Source organism: Pholis gunnellus (genome assembly GCF_910591455.1).
Source record: "Pholis gunnellus genome assembly, chromosome: 13".
Classification (NCBI taxonomy): Eukaryota; Metazoa; Chordata; class Actinopteri; order Perciformes; family Pholidae; genus Pholis; species Pholis gunnellus.
In genome coordinates, this window is record NC_136540.1 from 10,887,128 (window position 1) to 10,899,302 (window position 12,175).

Here is a 12,175-nt window from a genome sequence, read left to right on the forward strand (position 1 = left end):
AGACAGCAAATAACAACAGAAAATAAGAGGTGACCATCACCGAAGCCTAACTTCAAGTTTTTTTTTAATTACAGGTTTAAAAAAATTGCTTTGTACCGCTGTGCTCAGAATATTATATCATTTTGGGGGGGATTCAGTCTTTGACAACGAACGGCCTCAGGCTTTTCCTGCTGTACATAAAGAGTTACAAAAGGAATTATTTTGGTCGCTTTGCCAATGTATACCTTCACATGTACAGACGGAGCACCCGTTTAAATCCAAGAAGATGGTGTGGCACAAACTGTTGTCCAAGCAGAGACGCAGGGCTGTGGTCGCTTGCTTTAGGATGACGCCACTATACAACATTCCAAGGTGAGGAAGGTACACCAAGGTTAGAACTGACATGTACAGTATCAGGTGTTACGATGAATATTCCAGGTATTTAAGCGCAAATACAAGTTGTTGTTTGTTTTTTTGCGTTGTAGGCATAGAGCTTCAAACATGTTCCTTGAGGGATACAAACGCAATTGGCTTCACTCTGAGGGTTACTCATTTGAAGACAGGATGATAGACGACTTATCCGTGAGTGTCATCTCACATCTGTTTCATCTTGAATATTTTTTTTTCTATGCCATTGCTCACCTTCCTCCCCTTGTACATCCCAGAAAGCAATGGAGCAAGAGGAAGGAGATGAAGAGGAGCATGAACGAGAAACAAAGCCAGATCCCCTCCACCAGCTTATTCTGCATTTCAGTCGTACCGCTCTGACAGAAAAGAGGTTAGATGGGTCCTCGACGCTGTAATGTGTGGCATGTTATTCCTCGATTACCAACTGTCTTCTTCTGTCTCAATTTCAGTAAACTTGATACCGATCATCTTTATATGGCATATGCAGAAATTATGGCAAAGGTGAGTCATCACAAAGGGTTTTGACCATGCGTTGAAGTTTGCGCATTATGTACTTTGACACTTGTATTTTTTCCTTTATTTAGAGTTGCCATATTGGTGAGGAAGAAGAAGGGGGAGAGGAAATGTTGGAAAATGCTGAGGATGAGATGTCCTTTGAGGTGCGACAAACAGAACTGGTAATGGGCGACCAGGGGCTAGGGACCAGGAACACAGTGGAGCGGTAGCTCTCAACGCACCGAGTGACGTCATTATCAGAACATTACTTCACAACCACCTCTCTCTCTCTCTCTCTCTCTCTCTCTCTCTCTCTCTCTCTCTCTCTCTCTCTCTCTCTCTCTCTCTCTCTCTCTCTCTTTGTTTTTGTCTCATTCCCTCTGTCTGTTCTGTCTGTTCTGGCTGTGCTCTGTCTCTTCTGTTGGTATGTTGCTTCATTCATTGTGAGTTGCTTGATTTAGAAACTCTTAAGCTCCAATCCAGATGGGTTCTTTTTTTTTACTATATGTGCCCTAATCTTTTCATATCCTGCTACAGAATGTCATTGTGCTCTAATTTCAGTGTTGTTGTAGCACTACAATTATTTTATTGTATCATTTACTGTTTTAGAAGGACTATTAGTCCTGTTCACACTTTTGTGCGCATCGAATCTGGATTGGGTCTAATTAGATTAAATGAATGTAATTTAACATCAACAATATTAATAAAGATAATCAAAATAATAATCATCAGACTAATACAAATTCACTGCAAAATTTTTCATTTTTAAACATTTTAACTTAGCTTGATAGACAATATACACCATTTATAATAAAGTTATGAAGATCAAACAATGTGTAAGAAAAATGTTGCTCAAAGATTTTCCTATTGCACCATAACTCTATTTGTACGCACAGCTCACATAATTAGAGTGGACAGGCTCTTTGTACTTCATGGTTTACTTTGAAAGGAAAGTCCAGCTGCCACGGCCTTTACTATATTCCTAGTGACAGGTTTAGGAGTCTCACACACTGTACTCATTGACACATCCAGTGCTGACGTCACTGTTTAAAGTAACTGGAGCTCAACTATTTAAAAAAAAAAAGTTGTTTGCCTGACCATAAACAATTTGTGCTTTTTCAACACTTATTGTCGCTTTAAACTATTAAAAAATATTTATAAATGCAAAAATTATATCAAACTGGGGAGTTAGACATGCTAAAAGACAAGGCTGGAGATGATATTAGATGTGTTATTGAAGGCCATTAGAATGAAAATGATTGTGAATGTGATTTAACCCAAACTCATTGACTAGTGATGTCATTCCTCCCAGTTTATATAGCTGTCCCATTTTTCTTTCTCTCTGTCTCTTTCCCCATCGCTCCATGTAATCCCCCTCACTTTCATAACAGCAGTCTTCATTAACTGAATGCGACTGATCAATGTTCCCTTCCCCCACTCACATAGCGTACTGACAGACTACAGTGAAAGCCAGTGTAGAACATGCAACATTAAAAGCTATATTTTCATACACATACTCATAGTTTTGAAAGTCACATACACCATAGAGTGCATAGTTCATAATCAGGTTGAAATAGAGAGTCAGGGACTGCAGTTCGAGGTCCAACTGCACCACACATAGTGGGTAGAGCATGAACAGGCATACGTGGGTGGGTGGGAGGGGGGTTGGAAGTGGGAAGGGATGGGCGGGGGGGTGTTTTAGGATCAGAATGTGGGATGTTACAAGTTGATTTGTGATGTGGCTTAACAGAGGAATGTCAATTTGTCCTCTGAATTCAGAGATATTTATATGAATGCCATTCTTTCTAAAATGGCATTTCATTCTCAGTTGGCACCAATCTATGAATCAAGAATTGTGCATTTGCACAAATAGAGATTAAAGGCCATTTAGAGCCAGAGTAATGTTTTTTTAAATTATTATTATTTTTACATACATTTTTAAAAAAACATTTCATAAAGCAAAATTACGCTGCTATGAAATGCCAAAGAAATATCTCCGATACAGAAGGATTACGGCTCTTGTAATGTAATAAGTGTCTTATTTGCAGAGCTGCTGCAATAAAGACACTTTGGTAAACTATATGGCTAAAATGCTAAGCTGATGGGGCTGCTTCCTGTAGTCTAACGCTTGCTCCAGCCAGCAAACGTGAACAAGTAGAGTAACAACTCCATGACTAATAAAGTTGGGTGACTGAATGTGTGCAAGTGTCAGCCAGGTACTTTCAATGTAACAAGTTCAACCCATAATGCAAATGCTTGTGAAAAGACAATAGAAGAGAGAAGAAAATCAACTGTAAGTGATATACGAAAGGGAAAGAGCATGACATAACATCGATTTTGTTAATCACAAAACTTACCAATTTGTAGATCATGTCTCTTTAAAGATTATGTATCGATGAGCAACGCTGCAGGTATGGACCACTTGAGAAAAAAACGGTAAGTTGATTGGACTGTAATATATTGAAGAGTTAGGGACTTGAGTGAAAGGAGAGTGAATGTGTATTGAAATTAAGAATCAGAATAGATAGACTGGACAACTTTTATTTTTGTGTTACATGTTAACACCTGGAGCCGGTTGCAACAGTGAGTTCAGACATAGCATAGTTCTTACAAACAAGTTTAAGTGGAGTATCAAAAACTTTATCTGAAAAAGGAACAAAACAGTTTCAGTGCTTGGCGCAAATAGATTAGATTCACAACAAAGGATTTATCGAACAACTTTACATTTTCAATACATTAGATCGGACATGGACACCGGACATCTGAAGTGCTACCGTCAGGAAGTCCGTGTGAGGACCTACAGCTTCAATCACTCAAATTAAGGTTCTTGTGTCAGTATTTGTTGTTTGAAAAATATTTAAAGTATAAATAATTACCAGTAGCTGCCGGATGTAAATAGCTAACTAAACCAACTGACAAAACAAACGTTTTCTTTCCAATAAGTTATGCTAGCTTGTGATGCTACACTGACTTCCTGTTTACATATAGTTCATTACTCTTTATTGATAAGCACTTTAGATGTTTTCTAGCAACTGATTTACACATTACTTAAGTCTTTATTAGCTAAGACAAGTTTTAATTGTGCAACCCAGTTTGAAACTGGAGGTTACTAAGAATGTAGGAAGGACTTCACAATTAAAGTTAGTAATGGATGTGTGAATAGCTGGTGCAACCCAATCCTGCTGTAATTAAGATTGGCGCTGAATATTTCATCAAATATCTGACGTGAAAGAGTCCACTCTATCTATTTAAATTCTCTTGGTAATATTTGAGAGCACCAAATGCTCATAATGTTTGTGTATCCCACAGGAAAAAGAAATGGAGAAACAAAGGCTCTTGTACCAGCAGTCCAGACTTCATAATCGTGGAGCTGCAGAGATGGTTCTACAAATGATCAGTGCCTGCAAAGGTAGCCTTGCTCCACATCTGCGGTCCACACTTTTTGCCTGCATACTTTGCTGCGCGGTGATTCAGTTTGCTCTTGCCAAGTTTATGAATTTGTCTTTTTTCATGTAGGTGAGACTGGACCAATGGTGACTACAACCCTCAAGCTGGGCATCTCTATCCTCAACGGCGGAAACAGTGAGGTTCAACGGGTATGTGTCCTTAAAACATTGTGTCTTGTTCAATTTGAAGTTAAAGCAGCACTTATACGGATTACCCCCTTCTTCTTTTGTCAGAAAATGCTGGAGTACTTGAGGGATAAGAAGGACGTAGGCTTCTTTTTGAGTGTCCAGGCACTGATGCAGACATGCAGGTCAGTTTTCAATTGATTATTACAATTCTCCACTTTGTATTGATTTTGACATCAACAATATTTACATTTTAAGTGAAGTCATTTGAGGAGTGTCTAATAATGAGTTTATGATCTCTACAGTGTCCTGGATCTAAATGCGTTTGAGAGGCAGAACAAGGCAGAGGGGCTGGGCATGGTTTCAGAGGAGGGCACTAGTAAGTCTCCATACTCTTTTCATCTGCATCACTTTTTCACACCTCATATATGGGCCAACGCTGCAGCAGACAAGAGATCAACCCACGGCTAGTGTTTGATATCACCATTTAATAGACTACCTGCATCATTTTAAGGCACAGATTACATTGTTAAGTACACTTGGTTTACCCATCTCATTTCACATTAAAGTACATATTCACCAGGACATGATGGGACACAAGTGAAGATGGCACACATTTTGTAAACAACACCAAAGTAAACAAAGTCGATCTGAAGCGTCTGTAGAAATGATTTGTAGAAACAATTTAACAACTCAAACCAAAGTGATACCATTATTCATTGTACCACAACTTTAATAAAGCTGCAGCACAAGTAAATGACAGCTGCACTCTTGTGAACAACAGCTGCTAAAGCTACATTAACTACATTTAGCATCATAGTACAAACCTTCATCAGATTGTTTTATGATAAACAAAATTGAAATCATGCTTATGGTTGAAAAACGTTTTCTACGTGTGCAAGAGATCTGGGTCGCTTTACTTGATATGAATACTGTTTTTGTTTAAAAAAATCACAAATAGGTTCCTTCTGTGCATTATGTAGGAAATTCATGCAAAAAACAAAGGAGATTTCATATTTTTGAGCAACATCATATACATTTTGGAGGGATAATTATGGAGCAAAGAACTCCACTCTATCAAGTATCAGATTTTACATTAAAGTCAAAATGAAAAAACCCAAATCAACAAATGGCTGGTCAAGTGATGCTTCATCATCATTAACATAACAAAAATTAATTAACCAATACAGATACAACGTTAATTAATAAATAAACAGTCTGAGCATCTATTAATTAATCTTCCTCTAAACGTTTTCCATTTGTCATATTTACTCTACACATGTTGATTTGATTGAGTGATAAGTTCCCTAACATGAAATATTAACACTTGTTTAACTGTTGAAGGATGAGATTTAAGGATTTTTGATTTAAGTTTTTTGTTTGTATGCTAGTTTGACTTGTTGATTGGGCCTCACCCGCTGTTTTCCCAACTTGTTGTCATCTAATTCTGGAGGTTCATTTGAATATGAATGAATTTGCCATGGAATGTTGTTAATCTCCCCCTCCTCATCTCTTAGTCCTCTACTGTTGTCAACACACTGATCCTCTCTCCCTTCCCCACGATCACTGCCACCTCTCCCTTGTCCCTCCTTTCATGGTCCTCAGAGTTGAACCGGGGTAATTCATGTTTCTGTCCATCTGCCTCTCTGTTTCTCTTATTCTTCTTTCCCTCCTCTGTCCATTTTGCTACATCACTTCAATTTCTAACGCTGACATTCCACCAAGAGAGGATTGGATACCTCTCTCCATCTTTCATGTTCATAGCTCGTGCCCCTCCTCACATTCATTGTTCATTTTAAAAGGCAATGAATGGAATCCGGTCTTTTTTTTCCTCATGAAAACTACAAAAACTGTATAGGTGAAACCATCATAAACATAATTTGTTAGAAATAGAGTGCTGGAGGAATAAGTCCTAAACCCGGAAATAAGTTAGCATCTACTTTTGCACTTCTGGTTCCCTCGTCTCAAAGTCAATGGATTTTGAAAATTGGGTTTTGATAAGATGGCTGAAATGAGGTCTGTGGTTAACACAAGCTTAATAGATTTTAAGGTTTTATTCTTCAATATAAAATGGGTCAGTAAATATATATATAATAAATACCAGTCTGGTGAAGTTTGAAGCTTTTAAGTGTCCTGAAATAGATGGCTGCTAACAAGTAGCTAAATGAGACTACAACATGCCGACTAGTCCACCTTTACAGCCTCGTTGTGTATACTCGCATTCATGCGGCCGTGTTGTTGTTTGTTTAAAGCCTGACGTAAACTTTCTGCCGATTGCATTTAGGCTTTAAAAATCATAGAAGTGGTTATCTGTGATTATCTTGCTGAACATAACATGTAAGTATCATGAACGTTTGTTTGCCACAGAGCTTTTTTAACAATCCAAAAACCAACAGAACAATCCCCTTGGCTTCTTTGAAGAGGGAACCAGTGGGATGCTAACTTTCGGAGTTGGCCTACAAAAACATGTCTTCCCTGCAGCACTCTATAGTAATGGAGCTCCTACTTTACACAACCGTAATAACTTATTACACATTTTTCCAACGCAAGTCATTCGTTGTTCAAACTGTAATTTTATTTTGAGCAAAGAATGTGCAGTCTTTTTCCCTGATGAACTACATCATTCGCTGGATTATTTTCGAAATTTTGATGGACAACACCCCAACCTCTCTGATATTTAACTCTGCTGCAGGAGAGTAAAGTTGGTGTGTGCAGCATGATTCTGTGTCTTTGTGTGTATTCATTACAGCCAGTGGTGAACTGGGATTTTAATATATACAGTACATACACAGTATACAGCCCATTTTAGTGGAATATTTCAAACAGGTGCAGCGATTTTTTTTGTATGGGATGATACACACTTATAAATCCTGGTTTTCCCTTTTTTACTCAATTTATACATTCTTTATGCAATAAAATACAAATATAGGTCAATTAATCAGCCCACCAGTAAAACATCAGATGCACCGGTTCACCCCTGAGTACTGCAATGTTTTAACTTTAATGTTGTCTGTCTATCTGTACAACAAGGCATCATTGTCTGCTTAGTGTATACATGTTGTTAATGTATCTTTATGTCACATATGTTTATACGTTAACTGTATGCATGTGATGCTGATGCCCCCTGTGATGTTTGGCATTTGATTGTATGTGAGGCCATTGTCAGACCACAGGCATCTCTTCTATTAATATTATTTTATACAAATTAGTGTGACTCATTCTTTAATTTATTATTTAAAAAAAGCAAAACACGGTCAGAGGTGGTTATTTCAGTGTCTTTTGGAGATGATGGTAAGTTGAGTAATTAATTATATTTACTTTCCTGATTATATGATGTATAACACTGTTTTAGTAATCTACAGTAAGACTTTTAATCATTGTATGTTATCTGATCTCAACCTGATTTTAGACTGTGATTTAATTGTTTTGTTCATTTCATTTGTTTTAGATGAGAAAGTGATGTCAGATGATGAGTTCACCTGTGACCTCTTCCGTTTCCTGCAGCTGCTTTGTGAAGGTCACAATAACGGTGAGAATGACTCGTGTTTCCAAGTTATCATTTTCATTAAAGCAAACATTGTCGAGCAATACTACTTTTCAAAATGATCCCTACTTCGCTGCAGATTTCCAGAACTACCTGCGGACACAGACGGGCAGCACAACTACCATCAACATCATCATCTGCACCGTTGATTACCTCCTCAGACTCCAGGTGCAACTTTTCATTTAGCCTAATGAGGCTGCAGTTAATAAAGATTAAAAATAAGATTACATTCTCACTAAAACGACATGTGTAATGGTAAGTGCTATTGAATAGTCATACTTTGTGTTCAATCATGAATTTTAAGTCATTTTATAGTTCCCAAAAGGCTTTTTATTTGATAGCGCAAATAATCAAGAAAGTCCAAAGATCGGGACAGACATTTTAAATTGATCCAAAAGGGGATAGACCTTTTATCCAGATAAACCACTTGTGTTTAAAAGTATTTTCATCAAATGGAAAAACTCTACTTACCTCTCTCTTTTTTTCAATCAAGGAGTCTATCAGTGATTTCTACTGGTATTACTCCGGCAAGGACATCATTGATGAACCAGGCAAAAAGAATTTCTCCAAAGCTATGACAGTGGCAAAACAGATTTTCAACAGCCTAACTGAATATATTCAGGTACAATTAGAACAAGTCAGGAATTTACACTTGCTGGTTGTTTATTGTGTGTGTGTGTAACACACCGTTTCTCTGTTCAGGGTCCGTGCACTGGCAACCAGCAGTCCCTGACCCATAGCAGGCTGTGGGATGCCATTGTCGGGTTCCTTCATGTCTTTGCCCATATGATGATGAAGCTGGCACAGGTACGCACATGCCATTCAAATAGCTTGTGTTGCCTTACTGCAACTTCATGTTTGGACCTAGCCGGAGCTGTACGATCAATATTGACAGAATAAATCTGTCATACAGCTTTCAAATCATAACATTTTATTGTTAGTGACTATGACAGAAATCGATGGTAACGATGAAAGCGTAATGCTTTTTTGCAGTCAATTTCTGTTTGATTTTGATCTGTTAAGTTATCATGAATCTCAAAAGTGAGGGTAAACGTACAGCACTCATGTTAGTGGAAGTTCACAAAATCACACCGTCATTGCTAAGCCTTCAAGAACGTCTTTCTGTTGACATATTCGTATAACAGTACAAAGCATATCGTGTTGTCTCAGGCCTTATAGTGAACATGCTTGTAAACGTAGGTGGCCAGTTTACACTTCTTAGAATAAGCCTGAATGTTACATTTAGATAACAAAGTCACTGTGGATTTCTTGATTCTTGAAGTATTTCAACCATTTATTTGTATTTCCAGAATGAGCTGGTTTTTAAAGTGGTTCTTCACATTCATATTAAGTCTGAAAGGACACCTTTTTCACAAAAGACAGTTTTACGTGTCACAGCAGGGAAAGCACAGTTGTAAATGATCAAATGAATGATGAATGCTTTGGTTTCAGGGTCCTGGTGTTCTACATGTCATACTGTCATGGCTTAACTGGGACACTTGAATAGTACATTAAGTTAACGTTGTTTGTGACACCTGTGCTTTTCCGTCTATGACAAGTCAAAATGTCTTTTGTGAAAAAAGGCCTTTAATATGCATTTAATGTAATACACATCATCAAACTTTTCCCAAACGGTTCTATACCGTTACGTTTTTGTGAATAATAAAATGTATTCATTATCAAAGTATAATATAATATAAAATGCACTTAAAGGCCATTTAACTATTTAACAAACAAACCTGACCGAAAGTGTGGAATCACTTTTCAGTGTAAATGATGCACCTTTTTTGCTACAAAAGAAAGATGCTTTGAGGGAAATCACATGACTTGTCCACTCTATGCAGTGCAGTCATCCTCTGTGGATGACTGAGTCTAATAGCACATCTTTACTATTAGCACAATGTTTTGCATGCATAACCCTTTAATCGTACATTCAACTTTAGAGCAGAGCCAGCTCAGAATACTCCTCAGACACACGATGACTAACACAATATTACTTTCCCCTGTGCAGTCCTCCTTGACCTGAAGTATCAGCTGTTCTGTCTTATAGTCATCATATTTGAAATACTGTGGTAAACCAGTGGTTTATTTGAAATGTTTAATTTTCAAAAAGTAAACTAATCACAGTACAGTATGTAAAAGATGTGATGTTATTATTGTATTATAGTGTATTATCTGTACTAGCCCAAACATTGTTTTACTGTTAAACAAAAGAAAACATTTGTCATACACAAGAGTATTTGCAAATGTTATGTGATTAATTGTACTGAATAATTTATCTACCATTTAAACTGTCTTCCACATGGTCAATGCAGGGTAAAGTATGTATCCATTTTATTTATCTATTGATGTGATATTGTGTTTACTAGTTTGTAATCTATTCAATGTTGGTTTCCTTTATCAGGTTGTTTTATACCCACCTGCTTTTAAAGAAATGTCTTAATCGGGAGCTTGTATATAATGGAAATGAAAACAAAGCATTTAGTGTGTCACATGAAAAGCAACGTATCCAGTTGTTAAAGACAAAAAAGACACGCAGCTTTTTTGATTAATTTGTTTTAATACACATTTCAAAAATTACTAATATTCGTGAGCAATCTAAAGAAACATCATATCATTTTTTTGTAAAGTCATTAAGATGATTGCAAAAGGAACTTTTGTGAGGCTTTTTGCATTAAAAGACCAGCGAGTAGGATTTAGTGGTATCTAGCGCTGAGGTTGCAGATTGCAACTAACTGAATATCCCTCCGCTCAGCCCTCTCTTTCTAAATGTGTAGAAAACACTACGGTGATCTTCAGGTAACTTAAAAATGTGGATAGATCCTAGCTAGAGTCAGTTTTTGGTTTGTCCGTTCTTGGCTGATGTAGAAACACTGCGGGCTCCACGAAGACGACCCGCTCCCTATTTAGATATTAATGGTTCCCTTACACTGTTCCCTTAAGTATAAACCTAATGCAATAACCGAAGACTTAAGTCAAAGGTAATCTTAGACTCTTAGACCACACAGATCATTAAACCACATATATTACCTTTTTAAATGCATTTTAGAAGGTATTTCTCACCCTGAAACTGAAAATGTATTTAATTTGTTTCTATTTTACCACCAATTACTTATTAACATTTTAGTCAAAATTCATCCTGATGTTAAAATACATTTTTGATGGTTTTTAAAGGAGTACAAAATAGAAGTTCAGCATTTTTAAAAAGCAGGTAAACATACATATGAAATCCCAAAGCACACACAATTACTGTAAAATTCCAGTGCAATTGTTACATCACGACTTCATGAAGAAATAACGATTCAATAAACACACACAAACAGATCCTAAGAGAATAATTGGATGAAGGTATGATCACAAGATTGCAAAGTACATTATTATCAGATCAGTGTGTCTTTTTCTAAGCACTTGAGTAAAATCTTGAGCACCTGCTTATGCATACTGTCAGGCAACAGTTAATAGCATACTGAACATCGATTTCCAGACAAGACAATATTCTCCTTACGACAAAGTGGTTTTCTTTGTTAAGCAATTACCGGTATTATGCACAGCACCAGGAATTTTAAAACACAACAATATTGTGACTAACAAACATTGTTTTAGCTGGATCACTTCTTTTATACCAAAAAAGCAGGTGACTACAAAACTTTCTGAGAGAAGGATTGACTTTTAACCTCCACTGTTGGAGTATACACTTTAATATGAGATTATTTGGTGTTGGAATATACATTTTAATGTGACATCCATCACTTTTTGTGCACACATTTAACACTAGTTAGGATTCTGTTGCAATTTTCATTCACTAATAATTAACCTCAAGGAACATGCTTTCTATTTGTGTTGTGTTGCTCTGTGGGTTCTGGTGGCTTTGGTTATAACACTATTTAAGCATTAACATAACACTAGTATATATTTGTATAGTATATATACACATATATGAATACATTTGAGCAGGCAACTAATGGTAATTCAAGTGAAATTCTGTTATGGTTCATAGCGATCCATGGCATCTTAAGGATGAGGCTATGAATGTCCAAACACAAACCATCTGAAGATAATATGAATATATGAATATATGCCAAGCGGCATCACAAAGTATTCTGTTCTTTATTATTAGCAGGTAGTCTAGTGTTTGTTTACAATGAAAACCTGTTGGCTTTTTCAGACAACAGTTTCT

The 12,175-nt window shown here is 36.8% G+C and overlaps 1 protein-coding gene across 4 annotated transcripts in view; it reads left to right on the top strand.

The window, feature by feature from the left end:
- Positions 1-12,175, top strand: part of LOC306704819 (ryanodine receptor 1-like) — a 47,918-nt gene that overhangs the window by 29,040 nt on the left and 6,703 nt on the right. For 2 of the 4 annotated variants that reach the window (XM_079171347.1, XM_079171348.1), the window contains 13 exons: positions 239-351; positions 465-561; positions 645-757; positions 837-888; positions 972-1,064; positions 4,192-4,291; positions 4,399-4,478; positions 4,563-4,639; positions 4,760-4,833; positions 7,903-7,983; positions 8,078-8,166; positions 8,492-8,620; positions 8,701-8,805. In XM_079171347.1, coding sequence (XP_079027473.1) covers positions 239-351; positions 465-561; positions 645-757; positions 837-888; positions 972-1,064; positions 4,192-4,291; positions 4,399-4,478; positions 4,563-4,639; positions 4,760-4,833; positions 7,903-7,983; positions 8,078-8,166; positions 8,492-8,620; positions 8,701-8,805 — 1,203 coding nt within the window. The remainder of the gene's footprint in view (positions 1-238; positions 352-464; positions 562-644; positions 758-836; positions 889-971; positions 1,065-4,191; positions 4,292-4,398; positions 4,479-4,562; positions 4,640-4,759; positions 4,834-7,902; positions 7,984-8,077; positions 8,167-8,491; positions 8,621-8,700; positions 8,806-12,175) is intronic. The other 2 variants (XM_079171349.1, XM_079171350.1) reach the window with 1 other exon arrangement.